General features: G+C 38.5%; 2 protein-coding genes across 3 annotated transcripts in view; one reads left to right on the top strand and one right to left on the bottom strand.

Annotated features, from left to right (window-relative positions):
* The window catches only part of WASF1 (WASP family member 1), a 93,675-nt gene extending 87,503 nt beyond the window's left edge, over nt 1–6,172 (bottom strand). Inside the window, exon 1 of the mRNA XM_060167428.1 lies at nt 6,160–6,172. The gene's annotated coding sequence lies outside the window, so the exon portion shown is untranslated. The remainder of the gene's footprint in view (nt 1–6,159) is intronic.
* A 973-nt stretch (nt 6,173–7,145) lies between these two features.
* Nucleotides 7,146–19,165, top strand: part of CDC40 (cell division cycle 40) — a 55,068-nt gene continuing 43,048 nt past the window's right edge. The window contains exons 1-2 of one of the 2 annotated variants that reach the window (XM_060167425.1): nt 7,283–7,341; nt 7,505–7,647. Coding sequence is in view for 1 of the 2 variants with exons in the window: in XM_060167424.1 (XP_060023407.1) it covers nt 7,153–7,341 (189 nt within the window). In the remaining variant the exon portion in view is untranslated. Of the gene's footprint in view, nt 7,342–7,504; nt 7,648–19,165 lie in introns of both variants that reach the window. The other variant, XM_060167424.1, reaches the window with a different exon arrangement.

Here is a 19,165-nt window from a genome sequence, read left to right as displayed (position 1 = left end):
TTAGTTGGTTGCCAAGCACCAAAAATATCATTCCAACTAGTTTGTGTAACAAAGGACAACTTATAACAAAGATACTAAGGTGCCTCTTGCAACCCAATCTCAGGACCATGGACAAAGTCACTTGAACACAGCCAAGACTCTGTATCTGCTTCTCTTCTTGTTCTTTCTTCAAGATGCCCCTGCTTATCTACTTCACAGGGCAAGAAACAAGGCCATTAACAGTTTCTCAGTTTTGTGTTTTATAGCTTCAGCCACTGGAGAGAAAACAAATTATTCCACCCTCTGGGCACTTAGGACCCAGGAAAAATTGAGTAGCCTGGCTCAGTGCGGGCGTCTAGAACTGGACCAATAAACTACAGAAATGGGCAGAACTGTGATTGGCCTCCCTGGCCCCCTCTAAGCCAGAGCGATCTTTTTAAAGGACAGAACTGATTCAGGATTAACCTGGTTAAAATTCCTCATGGCCTTCCCCAATACACTTAAAGTAGAAATCCATACCTCTCACTGAGCCAGAGCTAATGCGCCTTGCCTGGTCTGCCTCCCGTTTACCTCCAAAAGCCCTCCTGCCCACTACACAGCTCAGCTTCATCTACTCTGGCCTTTCTTTAGTCCCTTGAACCTGCCAAGTTCTTTCCCATCTCAAAAATTGTTTTCCACGCATTCTTTACCTTCTATTCTTTTTTCACATAGGTAATGTCCACCAATCTTTCCTCAAAGAAGCTGTCCCTGATTTCCAAGGTAAACTAGGTTACCTGTTCTTGTCCTTTAGAGCGCTCATCACAATTTCTAATGATAAATGTGTGCCTTTCTCTAGTATCAGTCTCTTACCGTGCTGCTTAAGAGAATCAAGACCTCTATTTTACTTTCTTTTCTGTATCTATCTAGCACCTAGTTGGCCCTCACTAATTATGTGCTGAATGAATAATTGGCTTAGCATGGGACAATCACCACTAGATTATGCAAATGCAGATGAAGGAGAGGTAGCAGGCAGGCAGAATTACTATTATCAAGTTATTAAAATGGCTGCTTCAGCAGTAAAGGGAAGAGAGTGGTGCCCAGGGAACCTGTGCTCCTGCTGAGCAGGATGAACGTGTTTAATTCAGTTAACCCCCTTCTTCCATAAAATCCTCATAAGACTATGATATCAAATAAGTAAGACAATAAATATAACAGTACCTATACAGTAGCTGGCACGCGGAGCAAGCATGCAATGGTACTTCTTTTCCTCTTAGGAGACCACGTTACCCTGTTACCTGTTATTCTTGAATATTATTAACCTCCAAATAAGAAGTTAATTAAAAACCTACAAAATACTCCAGTGTATATGACAAACACAGCTGTGTTTCATAACCCCTTTTCTCACAGCATCTTGATCTTACCACCTTCCTAAGAGATTTACCTGCTCTTCCGTCGTAATTATATCAACTCAAACATCCATTTAGCTTAAAGAACAAGTACTAGAAACACAAAAATGAATGAGGGCAAAACAAAACAACCAACCAAAACAACAACAACAAAACTGCCCTGTCCTCAAGGAGGACTTTCTCCCTGTCTCCCTCTGCCTCCAACCACCCCATCACCGTACTCTTGCCCGGCCAAAAGATCCACAGCACCCAAGGCAAGGCTGCCAGATTTAGCAAATAAAAATACAGGATACCCCGTACATTATCTGACAACCCTATTCTCAGGTCATATTCCAACTCTTTACCTTCATACACCCACTCCACAACTTTAGTTACAATATTTTTGCCTTCTAAAACAATTTCTCTGGAGATATCTTAATTCTGTTTCTTGGTGGTGCTGGGAGTTTAAAAAAAGAATAAAAACAAAAGCAAACAAAACAGCAACCGTAACAACAACAAAAATTCCTTTAAAAACCTAAAAAGTCTTGCTCCCACGAATAGGCATGTGAGAAAAAGAGTAAGACTATAATCTTTCCAGAGGTAGATCCAGAAAGGAGAAATTTTTTGACAGGAAGTATATAAGCAGTCACATTAGAAAGGGAAAATGAACTCTCAGAAAAAAGGGTTACACTTAGCTTCAAAACGCCTTTGAATTTTATTTGTAACCAGAAGGAACCTCAGAGATCATCTACTTCAACCTTCTCAATTTATAAATGAGAAAACCAAAGACCTTAAGAGGTAAAATGACTTGTCCAACGTTACAAAACAGATCTTAGCTCCTTCCAATTTTTCATTCTCTGACCTCTTGCCCCAGATGATGTAAGGTTGCACCACTCACTGAACTGAGGAAAATCTTCCTCTTCATGTCCAGTGGGTGTCAGAGGACAAGTTCCTAATAACATTGTTATGTCTAGCACAAGAGAAACGTATTCCTAGCATTTCAAGGTAGATTCTGAATTGATTTTCCCACAGAAAGATTGTTGTACACATTATTTTCAATATAGGTATAGGTATTATACCTATAGGTATTTTCAATGTAATAGGTATTTTCAATATAGTATTTATATTAACTAATAATACAATTTTACAACTCTCTAATAGTATTAGTCTACTCTTAAAATTCAAGTATATTATAGGTTAAATTTGGTGAGTTGTCTGCAAATCTAACCAAGCATATTGTTTCTGAGAACGTAAGTTCCAAGTTCTAAACCATTTTACAAGTTTTAAAATATAATTAATCCTATTGTAAGTTAGGAACTACCACTACACAAAGATTCAAAATTATAAACTGAATATGATAAACTAAAAACACAAGATTCTTCATTTTATAAAAATCTCCACCCTAGAGGTCACTTATTCTTAAAATTAGGTACTCAGGCACATTTAGCACAGGATATACTCTACATACACATTTTTATTAATATTTTACTGGAAAAATGAAAAGTCAAAAAGAATCAAACATATATCTATACTCATCTAATTTAGGGAAAAAAACCTTTAATGTACATTTTCATGAAATGACCTGTAAGAAATAAGGAGAAAATTATTATCATTTCATAAACGAAAGGTTGACAATGTATGCATTATACAGTATTTAGTGCTAGTTCAAAAAATGTGTGGCTAAAGGAATTATGCCTGAACAGGTAAATGAAGTTCAAAGAACTTCCAAATACATTTTTTTTCTTTTCTCTTGAGATAAAGCTATAAGCTTTATGAATTAAAAATTTATTTGATAGATCTTTTAAAAAATGTCTATATGGTACATTAAATCAATGGATAGTCTTCATTCATTCATTTTATTTGTCCAATAAAAAATTAAACCTATACTATTTGCTAAACACTATGCTAGCAATTTCAGATTTATGACAATAAGCACTGGGTCAGATCCTGTCCTCAAGAAGCTTAGAAAAACCTTGAGTAAACTGTACTTATCCAAGTAATAATGACAGCTAAATTTTAGTTGGTCATTTAAGAAAACATTAAAAATGTCATCAAATTAATTCTCAAAAATAGAAGCTATACAATAGTAACTTTAAAGACATTTGAATAGTCTTATTTATATGAAGTTTACCCACAAAGTAACTAAAAGCACTGTTTTGGTAAAAGTAATAATAATATATTTTAATAGTTTTTGCTATGAAAATTAACAGTTAATCCCACGATAATAAAATCAAAAGCTACTAGCTACTGTGATAATGAAAATCAAGCACTTGGAAATACCTTAAATTATTCTGACAATAAAGCAAAATGTATAATTAAATATAGTATTATATTTATACACCATCTCTGAATATATAAATGGTTATTTACAAACCTGAATAATAAACAAAGTAGCTCCATATCACACCTCACAAATGATCAACGTATTTTCAATGTATTACAAAGTCAATGTATTATATTACACTACAAAAATCAATGTATTACAAATTCAAAATGTATTTTGAATTGTGTCATCTGCAAATTTTTCAATGAAAAAGGCCTTAATATTTTCTGGAGATTTTCTTTTTCACAAACTTAATTCAATATTCTACTTGTTTACTACCAAGTCATATAACTTTTTCATGAATATTAACTATACCTATATTTACAACTACATATATGTATTAACTATAATACCTATTAAATTTTCAATTATTAAAAACTTGATAGATGAGAAACATTCTTCAATTTACAGCCATATGTCTCCAAAGCAAAATTCAATGTAAATCATCCATTCTAACATGCCACAGAAATTCCTAATGACATTTTTCACTGTATTTTACACTGAAATATTTTCATCGTTCATTAGCTAAAATATTTAAATTTTCTTTGAAAGCGTCATGAAAACATATTTACTTAATTTATGCATACTACTTATTGGCATAAATGGGTTTATTTCCATTTACATATAAAGAAACCAAGACAAGGTGTCCATTTTGTAAACTGCAAGGTCATTTCCTAACAAGCAACTGATGCTACACCATCAAGTTATATTATATGTGCGCCACTTCCAAGTGCCATAAAACAATTACTGTATCTTAAAACAACTGCCTCTGCAATGTCTATGTGCAATTCCGTTTTACCAAGAGGGTTATGGCAACAATCTTAAACAAGAAAAGCTGGAAAGGGAGGATCACAAAAAGAAAAATAAAACACTTATTTTTGGTCGTGAATCGTTTATTTTTAAATAGTGGGATGTAAACAGTTTTTAACATAATAAATAACCAACAGTTGTTTCTTCCATGTTCAAAAAATATTTCATTTTTCAAGTAGATCGTGCAAAATTGTAGCCTACCCATCCTTGTAGACAGAAGTTGGAAAAATGAGAAGAAATTCTATAACAAGTAATTAAATACATGATATTGCAAAGAAAAGAACTGAATAAAAAGTAAAATTTAGATAAATTTAGGAAATGTTATGGCAGTTAAAACCCCATCTTAAATATTAAGTGCTTCCTTTCTTTCAACCGAAGGCTAGAACTGGCAATCAAATATTCCGCTACTGAAAAACAAATACAAAACTTCCCTTATTCAAAACTTAAGAAATTTTATATCAAATATTGGACATTTAAAAATACACTTTTCCTAACAGAAACTTAGAGCATAAGGGAAAAAACTGTTCCTGAGAGTTCAAAGACTGAGACTGAATCTGTAATTATGATACAGTGCTACCAACAATTAGGAAAATGAAAGTTATCTCCTATACAAATTAAATTTAAAACATTAGACGGGTTGAATAACCAATAAATCAATTACATCAATTACTGGACAGGAATAAGACTTAGCTAATACATGGATCTAACACCGACAACAAAAAAACAAAACAAAAAAACCTATATATAATCCTAGGCACACTTTACATAGAAAAGGACAGAATTAGACTGAGTCGTATTCAAGTATCTAGTCTATCTGGGGATTAGTTAATTAATCGGCTATAGGACAGGTTATGAATGTTCATGTCAGATGTGCTTTCTTTTCACCATTATTCCAGTTCATCATCCGCAAGTGCAAGAGAAGGCGTCAGAGTACCGAAGCTAGGGGGCATGCTACAGCAAGGGGAAAAGAAAAATGGGAAAGGTGCAATGGATGCTGCAGAGTTGAATAATTATCCGGGTGGCACAATGGGCGAGTCCTGCTGACATCGGAGCTGGGTGAGCAGCTCCCTAACTCTGCTCAAGGCACCCCCCTCCCCATAGCAGGCATCGGAGGCTAGAACCGCGCTTGGCCTCCTCTTCTAGCGAAGAAAGAGATCCCCGCACTCGCTTTACCGTTGTCTCTTTAGACACAGACGCGCGGCGCAAAAACGCAAACGCACCAGCTGGCTTTACAGAGCCTCGGGCACGTATCTCGAGCGGGGCTTCTCCGGCACCGGGTGCCGCAGCCTCCCCCAGAGCGAGGAGGTACAGGGGCAGGCCGCGGGGGCAGGGGCTCTCAGGCGGTGGCACCTAAGTAAGACCCGCAGTCTCCCCGCCTAGAGCAGCCTCGGGGCGGTCCCCGCAACCAAGCCCCAGGTGCGCCCGCCGGCCGCCGTGTCCCTGGGTACCCAGCCGGGCCGGCGGTCTGGCTGCCGAAGCTCTGGAAACCCGCGAATGGGGGTGGGGGCCGTCGCGGGGTAGGCGCGCCCATCCTCGCAACCTTTGCTGGGTTAGTGCTCCACGCACACCTCTCCGTTCTGGCCAGTGAGGAAGAGTTCCTCTCCTGGCACCCTGTCCCCCCAAAAAAAACAATTCCTAAGAGACTCGCGCTCACCGAGGAATCTTGAGGGGCTCTAGCCTTACCCCTTCTTCATGCTTCGGCGGTGGCCGCCGGTCCCTCTCAGCTCCAGGGACTCCACCTAGAGCCTCCAGGATTGTCAGGCTTCCCGGTGGAACCCGCTGTGGGCAGTGGCCGAGGTACCGGGCCACAAGGAACGCCGCCTGCGACGACCGCCGGTCACCGGACCCACCGTGTGCTCGACGCGCGAGCGAACAACACCGCGAGCCGCCGCCGCCGCCCCCCAGCTGCCCCCTCCCAGCGCGCGACTCTCCACAACCGGGCTCGAAGACCCGCGCCTGAAGCAGGGGGAACCGCAGGACTCTCGCCACCTAATCCCCCATCTTTCCCAAAAGGAGCTATTCCCCGCCAGTCAACGTCTTCCCACTTATGATTCTCACTTTCCTCTTCAGCTCCCAGTGCCCAGGTGCATCTGTGGTGGGAAACTCAGCCCCCACCCACTCACCCATCAGTGGGGGAAATGAATATCTCTCTTCCCCCCCCCTTTCCTGAGGCTTTATGGTATTGCCCAATCCTCAGTTTGGGGGAGGGGGACGGAGAGAACAGTGCTCGGCCAGGGAATGAGGAAAGATGATAGCCAATTGAATGAACCTACCATTCAGGGGCGGGGTCAAAGAGGGGCCTGCCCACCCCGCCCCGCCCCCTTGACCTAAACTACAGTTCCCATCGTGCCTCTCCCACTTCCCGCCGCGCGGCACGCCGGAAGCGTAGCACTTCGAGGCCTCAAGGCATTTCGGAACTCGTAGTCTTTAATCTAGCCGCAAAGGTCCCGAAAGTTATAAGCTATTATAATTCTATTTCCCTAAGTAAATGTTTCAAAATTCCAAGTCCTGTTGTTCTTATTCTAATACTAATTAATCTACTGTAATGATTGTTTTAAAATATAAGCGATTTCGTAGGAAAGGAGCTAAATAATGTGTGTCATGGCAATCTGTCAGGACCTGAAGCTACTCCTTCTTCCGCTAGGGCCTGGTCTCCGCAGAGTGTCTGTTGCCGTCATGTCGGCTGCGATCGAATCTCTGGCTGCTTCGTATGGTTCGGGTTCAGGGTCCGAATCGGACTCGGACAGTGAGGGTGGACGGTGTTCGCTGCCAGCCGCGGACTCCCTTATGCACTTGACTAAATCGTCTTCAGATAAGTCCTCTCTGGCAGTGGCGGTGGACTCCGCTCCGGAGGTGGCAGTTAAGGTAAGCGTTTTGGCTACTATTGCGGGGCTGGAATTGTCGGTTTCTGCTCCAGAATCCGACAGTAACTTCTTAGGCCCCGGGTCACCTCGTCCTCAGTCCTGAAAGGTAAGTGGCTAACGCTTGGATCTCTTCTTCTCCCTACATGCATCCTCCTTGGGAGAAGCTGGGAACTGGAAGTTCAGGACAGCCCTGCACTCCCTGCTCTCGCCTCCCACCTTCAGAAAGCAAGCGGGAAGAGGGGGTGAAATTTGAATTTATGGATTAGGATGTGGCCTGGATGGAGTAGGTGTAACAACATAAACAAAGGTAAATAAGGACTTCCCAAACTAGAGTATGTGCCCACACTTGAAGTGAGCTGTGGCCTGGCTTTGTTTTGTTTTTGACGTCAGAACTAAATTCTGATCCCGGCTCCACCACTTGTTTGAACTTGGGCAAGTTGTACAACGTCCTCAGTTTCCTCACCTGTACAATGGAGATATAATTTTAAAAGGACCTATCTATATGAGAGGACTATTGTGACGATTAAATGAAATGATAAAAATAAAGCTTGCAGCAGAGATCCTGGTATCTAATAAAAGTGCATATATAAGTCAAGACAGTGAGAAAAGGCCTTAGATTTAAGAAACAGTGTGCATGATCCCAATTGAGGAAAGTGACAGAGGGAGAAATTGAGTTATATAGTTCCTTTAACAAATATTTATTGAACACATGTTACTTGCCAGGAACTGTTCTAAGGGCTGAAGACACAGAGGCAAACAAGCCAGACATCTTTGACATCATGATTGCGTACATTTTAGTGGAAGAGGCAGCCAATAAAATATGAGCAAATAAAGTGGTTACAGATTGGATTGAGTACTGTAAAGGAAAAAGAATTCCGTGAAATAGAGTTCAGTGATGAAGAATAAGCTAGGAGTATGACTTCTGTAGATTGGTCAGGGAAGTTCTCTTGCAAAAGCAGCTTTGAGGAACAGGAAAAAGCCAGCCAAGTGCACGATAAGGCAAGAGTTTCCCAGCAAAAGGAGACAGCAAGCCTTGAGATGGCAAAGAGCTTAGTGTGTTTGAAGAACTGAGGAAAGGTCTGTGTGTCTAGAGCTGGAGAAGAGCATCCACCAGTTGGTAGTAGAGGCCCAGTAGAGCCCAGTGGGGGTGATCAGGAGCTGAAGATGTGGTGACAGGAGGCAGTGTGCAAAAACTCCTTTGTATTTAAGATGTTTCCCAGTCTAGTGATAGTGATATACCTGAGTCTTTTACAGGCTTTTAGTGAGCTATTCATGGATTTTACTTTTTACTAATGTATATCGAGTATGAAAGAATGCTTAGGATCCTCCTACTTTTATAACAAAATAAACTCCCCAAACTTACACCCCTCCTCTAGCAGCCTCCTGAGTCTTCATTCTTTTCACAGCTCAGCTTTTTGGAGCTCTCTCACTTTATCTCATTTTCTCCTCAACTCAATGCAGCCTTGCCCTAGCCTCTTGGGAAACTTACTCTCCCTGAGTAATATCACTGCCCTTCCATTTGTCAAGTTCTGTCATCTGAGTTGAATATTTGCATCAAGTGACACTATTAAATAGTTCTTTTTTGAAACTTTCTCTCTTTTTGGCTTCCATGGGGCCATCCGCAGTCTTCTGATCCCCTGTTCTTCTGCCCTCCCTTTCAATATTAGTGTTTCCTGAAACTCTGTCCTTAGTCCCCCTTTGCACCCCTCATACTCTCCAGGCCTTCAACCTGCAGTGCTCCTGATGACTTACAGGTGAACACTGTGAAGTGGTTCACACAGGCTCTGGAATCAAGACCGCCAGCATTCAAGTCCTACCTCCAGCAGTTACCCAGATGGTGACCTTGGATAAATTAGGTGCTCTGTGTCTAAGCTTTTTCTCATCTGTGAAGTAGGGATAACACTAGTAACTATCTCATGGAGTTCAAGACTTGTCATAAAGCATGTGCCAGGCACACTATCCTTATCCAATTCTAAACTCCTTGCTAGCTTCAGAACTATTGCCGTCTCTCCCGGGATAGCTCTCAGGCACTTCCAATCCAATGTGCTAAAAAATTGACATTTTCTTTCCCTCGGGATCTGCTTCACCTGTTTTTCCCATTTGGATTAATGACCCCACAACCCACCCATTAGTCCAAGCCAAGAACAGAGGGGTCTTCCTTTTCTCTTCCTTCTTCCTCAGACCCTGAAGCTAGTCATTCAGCTGCTTCTAACATTTCTGCTTCATTAATTTCTCTCAAATCAACTCCTTCCTTTCCATTTTTACTGACACAGCCTTACTTCATATCTTCCTTACTTCTCTCAGGAGTCATTCTTGACTCTTCTTTCTTTCTGAACCCCTGCTATTGGGTAATGGGTCCTGTTCATTACCAGGACCCATTACCCAATAGTACCAATGATGTTTATCAAATCTCTCTTTCCTCTCTTTCCTCCTGCCACTGTTCAGATTCTTATAATTTTTCTTCAAGACAATTATAATAACCTTCTAACTGGTCTTTCTACTTCCTCCATTCTTGTCTCCCAGTTCCATACCCACTTTTCCCTTCACAATGCACTCAGAGTGGTCTTTCTAAATTACAGTGTTATCATATCACTTCCTTGCCCCAAGACATCCTATTGCCTGCTGGGTAATTTTTGAGTTCCTTATGAGACCTGCCATTCTCCCATGCTGAACTCTCTACAAAGCACCCAAAGCCTATTTTCTTTTTTTCTCTCAAGTTTTTGCCCACGCTAGTCTCTCTGCATGGAGATCCCTTGCCTCATGCCTCCCCTCATCCCACCCCCGAAAACTCTACCGTCCTTCAGTCTCAGTGCACATATTTCCTCTGTCTACCTTAGCCCCCTTTCCACATCTCAGTTATAGCACTTGCCACATTGCTGTGATTTGTTAATTTTTTTCTTTCCCCTGGACCAGACCCTGGCGACCAGAGATTGTTGTGTATATTTGTTTTCATGTCTTCAATGCCTAGTACACAAGATTAAGAGAAATACATTAGGTGAGAAAATGAATGAAAGAGTAAGTGAAAACCAAAGTCTTGAAAAAGCATGTATGTTGAGATTCAAGGTACATTGATTGGGTGGGAGTGAGAGGAAGTCTCTAAAACTCAGTTCAATCACTTCAAGTTATAAGTAAGATAATCCAGGAGGAAAGACTGAATAGGTATCAGAGGTCCATTAGAAGCAGAGCTGGGGCTAAACCCCACAGTGATCTGGTTTCTATGATGAGAGAGTAAGGGATATTGATCATCGCTCGTTTGTTAACATGCTTTTAAAAAAGCTTACACCCACTAAATTTAATGACAGAAAAATGTCCAGGGGAGGAGATGTGAAGCATACAAATAAGTTCATCTGTATTTGTCAAATTGTATTGTGACTAATAGCAAGCATTCTGGCAAAGTATGAACTTATGTAATGTTTTTAATCCATATCACTGAACACTAATGAGATTTCACGTACCTTATAGGTGATTTGATTTGATTTTTTGAAGTTACTGTTGGGTTGTCTTTTTCCTTTTGATCTGTAGGATATCCTTATATATTCTGGATACTATCCCTTCATCAATTATGTGTTGCAAATTTGTGGCTTGTTATGCATTGTGGTTCCTTTTCCTTGTTGGAGAAATTCTTCCTTTTCCCAAAGTCCTAAAAATATCCTCCCATTTTTGTCTCTTGAAAGCACTCTATTTTTGCTTTTTCCATTTAAGTCATGACTCCACATGGAATTAAGTTTTGTGTATGGTGTGAACATTTTTAATAATATAGCTCGATCTTTGGTAGGGCTGTTCTACCTCCCCCACCCCCACCCCACCTCCATCCTTTTTTGTTGTTATTCAAGAATGTCTTGGCTATTCTTGTCCCCTGTAACTCTGTATACGGTTTAGAATTAATATGTAAATTCTGCTAACACCCAGGTGGGATTTTGTTTGGAGTTGGGTTGACTCCTAGATCAATTTGAAGACAGTGTTATATCTGTTCATTCATTTAGGTCTTCTTTAGGTTTTTAATTTCTTTGAAAGTTTATAATTTTCTCTATCAGTATCTTGAACAGTTTCGTTGCAGATATTTCTAGGTGCATCTTAGTTTTATGCTATTATAATAATAAATTGTGTTATTTTTTCCATTATTTAATTTTTTGACTGATCTTACTACTTAAATAATGGTATCAGCTGCAAACAGAGTATTTTTTTCTTCCTTTCAGTCCTTTTTGCTTTTTTTTTTCTTGCCTTGCCATGATTGCTAAGATCTCCAGAAAGATCAAAAATAAAAAGAGGGGAAAAGAATATATCAGGCAAATTCCAAGAAGAAGAAAATGGCATTGGCTGTATTAGGGTCAATAAAATAGACTTTAAAACAGAAAAAGGATCACTTCATAATGATACAAGGTTCAGTTCACAAAGAGGTACATAACAATTTTAAATTTATATGCACCTAATAATGTAACCGCAAAATATTTAAGCAAAAGTTTTTATAGGGGCTTCCCTGGTGGCGCAGTGGTTGAGAGTCCGCCTGCCGATGCAGGGGACACGGGTTCGTGCCCCGGTCCGGGAAGATTCCCACATGCCGCCGAGCGGCTGGGCCCGTGAGCCATGGCCGCTGAGCCTGCGCGTCCGGAGCCTGTGCTCCGCAACGGGAGAGGCCACAACAGTGAGAGGCCCGCGTACCGCAAAAAAAAAAAAAAAAAAAAAAAAAAGTTTTTATAACTACGAGAGAAACTGACAAATCTACAATTACAGCAGAAGATTTTAATATACCTCTTTCAATAATTGATAGAATAAGCAAAACAATATCAATGATGACACAGAAAATTCAAACAATGAAATTAGCAAACTGTATCTGAAGGGTATAAAGGACATGGCACTCAATGCAGAAAACTGTTTTCAAGCAGTAATAAAACATTTTTTAAAAACTGACCATATACTAGGCCAGGGATTGGCAAACTTTGGTAAAGGGCCAGACAGTAAATATTTGGGGCTGTGCAGGCCACATACAGTCTTTGTCACATCTTATTGAATGTCTTTCCCTCTTTCTTTCTTTTTTTAAACAACCCTTTAAAATGTAAATATCTTACATTTACTTAGCTTGTTGGTACAAAAGCAGACTGTGGGCTGGACATGGCCCAATAATTGTAGTTTGCCAACCCCTGTACTAGTCCATAAAATAAATCTCAATACATTTTAAGTCATGTAATCACATTCTCTGACCACAGTGCATCTAAGCTAATCAGTCACAAAAAGATAAACTATAAAATTCCCACATTTGAAAATTATAAATTGTACTCAGTAAACCATGGGCCAAATTTTTAAAAACTAGAAAATATTTTGAACTAAACAATAAGAAAACAATGCTTATCAGAACTTATGAGGTGCAGCCATAGTAATAATTTTTTTTCAAGTATAGTCTTAAATACACATAACAGTATAGAAGAAATGAGCATAGAATATCTTTCCATTTTTTGTATCTTTTCAATTTTTTTCATGAATATCTTATAGTTTTCAGTGTATGTATCTTTCACCTCCTTGTTTAAATTTGTTCCTAGATGTTTTATTGTTTTTCATGCTATTGTAAATTGGATTGTTTTCTTAATTTCTCTTTCTAGTGGCTCATTGTTAACATATAAAGCAACAGACTTTTGTATATTGATTTTGTACCCTGCAACTTTACTGAATTCATTTATTAGTTCTAATAGTTGTTTGGTGGAGTCTTTAGAGTTTTCTCTATATAAATGATGTCATCTGCCAGTAGTGACAGTTTTACTTCTTTTCCAATTTGGATGCTTTTTATTTCTTTTTCCTGCTTAAATTGCTCTGACTAGGACTTACAATACTATGTTTAATAAAAGTGGTGAAAGTGGGCATCTTGTCTTGTTCCTGATCTTAAAGGAAAATTTTTCATCTTTTTGCCATTGAGTATGATGTTAGCTGTGGGTTTGTCATATATGGCATTTATTATGTCGAGGTACATTCTGTCTATACCTGCTTTGTTGAGACTTTTTATAAGGAATGGATATTGAACTCTGTCAGATGCCTTTTCTATGTCTATTGCGATGATGTTTATTCTTTGTTAATGTGCTGTATCACGTTGATTAATTTGCAGATGTTGAACCATCTTTGCATCCCTGGAATAAATCCTACTTGATCGTGGTGTATGATCCTTTTATTGTATTGTTGAATTTGGTTTGCTGACATTTTGAGGATGTTTGCATTTAAGTTCTTCAGGAATATCGGCCTGTAATTTCCCTTTTTTGTGGTATCCTTGTCTGGTTTTGGTATCAGGGTAATGCTGGTCTCATAAAATGAATTTGGGAGCATTCACTCTTCTTCAGTTTTTTGGAAGAGTTTGAGAAGGATAGGTGTGAAACGTTTCAATATTTGGTAGCATATTGAAGCCTTCTGGTCCTGGAGTTTTATTCTTTGGGAGTTTTTTGATTACTGATTCAGTCTCCTTACTAGTAATTGGTCAGTTCAGATTTCCATTTCTTCATGATTCAGTCTCGAAGATTGTATGTTTCTAGGAATTTATCCATTTCTTCTAGGTTGTCCAATTTGTTGGCATATAGGTGTTCATAGTAGTATCTTATAATCCTTTGTACTTTGGTATCACTTGTAACTTCTCTCTTGTTTCTGATCTTATTTATTTCATCCTCTGTTTTTTCTTAGTGAATCTAGGTAAAGGTTTATCAATTTTGTTTATCTTTTCAAAGAACCAGCTCTTGTCTTTTTCTTTCTGTTGTCTTTTTAGTCTCTATTTCATTTATTTCCACTCTGATCTTTATTATGTCCTTCCTTCTACCAACTTTGGGCTTCATTTGTTCTTCTTTCCTAGCTCCTTTATGTGTAAAGTTACGTTGTTTATTTGAGGTTTTTCTTGTTTCTTGAGGTAATCCTATGTCTCTAATTTCCCTCTTAGAACTTCTTTTGCTGCATCCCATAGATTTTGGTATGTTGTATTTCCATTTTCATTTGTCTCAAGATATTTTTCTTTTTAATTTCTATTTTGATTTCTTCATTGACCCATTGGTTGTTCAGTAGCATATTGTTTAATCTCCACATATTTGTGGTTTTTCCAGTTTTCTTCTTTTAATTGATCTCTAGTTTCATACCATTGTGGTTGAAAAGATGCTTGATATGATTTCAGTCTTCTTAAGTGTATTGAGACTTATTTTGTGGCCTAACATATGATCTATCGTGGAGAATGTTCTATGTGCATTTGAAAAGAATGTGTATTCTGCTGCTCTTGGATGGAATGTTCTGTATTTATCTATTAAGTCTATCTGGTATAATTATTGATTTTCTTTCTGGATGATCTGTCCATTAATGTAAGTGGAATATTAAAGTCCTCTACTATTATTGTATTCCTGTCAATTTCTCCCTTTAGGTCTGTTAATACTTGCTTTATATATTTAGGTGCTCCTGTGTTGGGTGCATAGATATTTACAAATGTTATACCTTTTTGCTGGATTGACCCCTTTATCATGATGTAATGTCCATCTTTGTCTTTTATTACAGTCTTTTTCCTCTGTATTTGTTAAGGGCCAAACTCAAAAGATATCTTTATATGAATTTCTATTTTTTTCCTCAGCCACTTAAACTCCCATTATAGAAAGTCTGTTCATTTCTATTTTTTGACAAAAAACCTATAACATAAATTGATAGTTTGTAATAATGGTTGATATTTATGTCTTGTTTATAGTTTACAAAGTGCTTTCACATCCATTTTCTTATTTGTATAACAGTAAGAAATGTGAAAAGGACTAAAAGGTAAATATTATATGATTTTATTTTCAAATTACTTTGAATCAACAAAAGGTAACATATTTAAACTTATTTGACTCATAGGGTATACTTTACTTACTGCACTTTAATTTTTATGGATAATGAAAGCTGAATAGAAATCCTTTGTAATTCTCTGGTAATTTCAATTGCATGCCTAATTGTTATTGAACTCCTCATGGGTATTAAAACAAGGTTGTGGTGTTGTCCAACTTTTTCTAATTAAACGTAAAATTAATAACTCTTCATTTTCTGAGGAGTTGTCCAGTTTGTTCTATAATTTTAGCAGGAGCCAGAGATGGAGGACCTAGTTATATTTTCATTAGTTGCCACATTGCTTTTTAAGAGTAGTTCTTTTAAAATTGTATTTTGCATTTAAAACTTGATGTCTTGTGGTACTCTGTTCAAAATAATTCAAATTTAGAATATTTAAAATACCCTTAATCAGAAAGATCTGGTAAACCATATTATAAAGTGGTTCTAACAACTGTATTCTAAAAAAGCCATTGGGGAAGTATGAACATGGCTAAGCCTTTTGTTATTATAAGCAGTTTATCCTTATAAAAGAGAGAAAAGCATTTAATTTAGTTTTTATGCAGTTTAACTTTGTGGTACTTGGTTTTGCTACTGAGCCCTAGGTAGATACTCTCTCTAATCAATGAAGATTGGGGTATGCTTTCTAGGGTAATATAGGTGGCCCAGCATTTGAACCCCCTTCCTTAATAGTCTTAATGTAAACAGCATCCTTCCCTGCCTCCTACCTTCAGAAGCTGGAAACCCAGATTCTATCCCCCCAACTCCCTTTCAGCTAAGGTTTAGGACTATAATTTGGGCTCTCAGGCAGATGCACCCACCTAAATTCTAGTCTAAAGCTAATCCACAAAGAAGCAAAGAAAAAGAATATTTTAAGTGGCAGTGATGACTCCCAACACTAAAAGATTAAAAGAAAATTAAAAGATCATCTATGCTCTTTGCTAGCTTCAGATCTATCATCATCTACTCCCAACATCTCCCACCAACTCCAAAAATCTATCACCCATCACCCATTTTTGTCTTTGTAATCTCTGTTTCATCTCAGGGAGGATTCTCCTTCTCTTTTCAGAGGCTAGTTGGTTGTATCCTGGATTATCTCCACTCTCACCTCTTCCAGAATGACCATACCTTTTTGATCATTCCCTCATTCTTATCATATGTTTCTCCCTACTTGCTCCTTTCCTGTAGCTTATGATTGACTAAATCTTTGGCTTAGCCTTTTCTTTTAAAAGGAAAAAAGTAAACTGAATTTTACCCTGAAAATCCTTCAATCTGGTACCTCATCTCTTCTTCTTTACTGCCAGATGTCTTGAAAGAGCAAAAATATTGATGTCTTTTTTTTTTTCTAAATCCTCGGTTATACCTCTGCCCCTTGCAACTGGCTCTCCATACTTCACCCCGCTACCAAAATTGCTCTGGCAAAGGTTTTCTGTGACATAATTGCCAATTTCAGTGATCTTTGGTCAGCCTTCATCCTCTTTAATTTCTCTAGGAATTTGACATATCTTTCTTCAGTTTAATTTAACAAATATTTATTGAACGTGCACTTCATGCCCTGCATTCTACTGGGCAGTAAGACTATAAAATATAAGTAAAAGTCATGTGCAACAAATAATGTATCACAAGGGCTATTAGGAGTTATGTGTAACATCTCTTAGGACTGTGGATGAAAAAGCATTTTTCCTGAGCCAAGAGGAGGGGCGGTATCAGGGAAAAGAAGAAGATGACATATTATCAGATAGCAAAGGGAAATGCATAAGGAACAAAGTAACATTGCCAACAACACAGGAAGCATGAAAGTGCTTGATATTTTAAAAAGTCAGCAATTAGTCTAATACAGCAAAAATGGGGGTACGTTAAAGCAGATAAGGACATACTATAATAGACCAGGCAAGATATGAAGTCTGAACTAGGATGGTGGAGAATGGAAGGTGGGAATAGGGTTGCTAGAGAAATATTTTAGGGGTAGAATCAGTAAGACTCAGTGCCTAATTTGTTCGTGTGTGACAGTGGAGTCATGGGGAAATGGTATCTTGTGTTTGGGACATACCAAGGTGTTTGATGCTGTGGAATATCCATATAATGAAGTTCAGTAGGCCGTTAGATATGTGAATACAGAGGCTAGGTATGGTCAAGGCTGCAGATAAAAATTGGGGCTGGAAATTGAAGTCAAGAGATAAGATAAAGATGTGGACAAATTTGAAACAAGAGAGGAAGGAAGTTTAAGAGAGTCTGACCTGAAGGACTCTATCTTTGTAAAGTAGAGAAACTAAGTCACCTGCTTTGGTGGGGGGTGTTTTAATAGTGACAAAATTTTGGAACAATAACTGTGTGCCTATAGTATTACTTTTCCTGTCAGTTTTCTATCTTTGGTCATTACCTGGTCTAACTCTACGAGATCTTCATTTGTCAGTGGCATTGCTTCTTCTCCAGCATCACTGTCAACTTCATGCTTTTCTACCTGTTTTGCAAAATTCGCGATGTTACTTTGCATTATCTTTGCATTATGTTTACAGATATATCCTACATCCGCAAGTGGCCAACAAAGATGGTGACATGATAGGAATAGTTCTAGGGGGTTAAGGCCACATTCGTGCATACAAAATCCAACTTCTGTAGCTTTTTTTTTTTTTAACATCTTTATTGGAGTATAATTGCTTTACAGTGTTGTCTTACTTTCTGCTATATTACAAAGTGAATCAGCTATATGTATACCTATATCCCCATATCCCCTCCCTCTTGTTCCTCCCTCTGACCCTCCCTATCCCACCCCTCTAGGTGGTCACAGAGCACTGAGCTGACCTCTCTGTGCTATGCAGCTGCTTCCCACTAGCTATCTATTTTACATTTGGTAGTGTATATGTCAGTGCTACTGTCTCACTTCATCCCAGCTCACCCTTCCCCCTCCCCGTGTCCTCAACTCCATTCTCTACGTCTGCATCTTTATTCCTGTCCTGCCCATAGGTCCATCAGAACCATTTGGTTTTTTTAGATTCCATATATATGTGTTAGCATACAGTACTTGTTTTTCTCTTTCTGACTTACTTCACTCTGTATGACAGACCCTAGGTCCATCCACCTCACTACAAATAACTCAATTTCGTTTCTTTTTATGGCAGAGTAATATTCCATTGTATATATGTGCCACATCTTCTTTATCCATTCATCTGTCGATGGACACTTAGGTTGCTTCCATGTCCTGGCTATTGTAAATAGTGCTGCAGTGTATACCCTGAGAAAACCATAATTCATAAAGAGTCATGTACCACAGTGTTCATTGCAGCTTTGTTTTTTCGATATTGAGCTGCATGAGCTGCTTGTATATTTAGGAAATTAATCTTTTGTCAGTTGCTTTGTTTGCAAATATTTCCTCATTCTGAAGATTGTCTTTGCGTCTTATTTATGGTTTCCTTTGCTGGGCAAAAGCTTTTAAGTTTCATTAGGTTCCCTTTGTTTATTTGTGTTTTTATTTCCATTTCTCTGGGAGGTGTGTCAAAAAGGATCTTGCTGTGATTGATGTCATAGAGTGTTCTGCCTATGTTTTCCTCTGAGTTTTACAGTGAGTGGGCTTACAATTAGATCCTTAATCCATTTTGATTTTATTTTTTGTATGTGGTGTTAGGAAGTGATCTAATTTCATTCTTTTACATGTAGTTCTCCAGTTTGCCCAGCACCACTTATTGAAGAGGCTGTCTTTTCTCCATTGTATAGTCTTGCCTCCTTTATCAAAGATAAGGTAACCATATGTGCGTGGGTTTATCTCTGGGCTTTCTATCCTGTTCCCTTGATATGTATTTCTGTTTTGGTGCCAGTACCATACTGTCTTGATTACTGTAGCTTTGTAGTATAGTCTATAGTCAGGGAGCCTGATTCCTCCAGCTCCGTTTTTCTTTCTGAAGATTGCTTTGGCTATTTAGGGACTTTTGTGTTTCCATACAAATTGTGAAACTTTTTGTTCTAGTTCTGTGAAAAATGCCACTGGTAGTTTGATAGGGATTGCATTGAATCTGTAGATTGCTTTGGGT

The sequence above is a fragment of the Lagenorhynchus albirostris genome, chromosome 12, assembly GCF_949774975.1.
Source record: "Lagenorhynchus albirostris chromosome 12, mLagAlb1.1, whole genome shotgun sequence".
NCBI classification, from domain to species: Eukaryota; Metazoa; Chordata; class Mammalia; order Artiodactyla; family Delphinidae; genus Lagenorhynchus; species Lagenorhynchus albirostris.
Note: the sequence above shows the minus strand (reverse complement) of the source record. Positions and strands in the feature narration are given on the sequence as shown.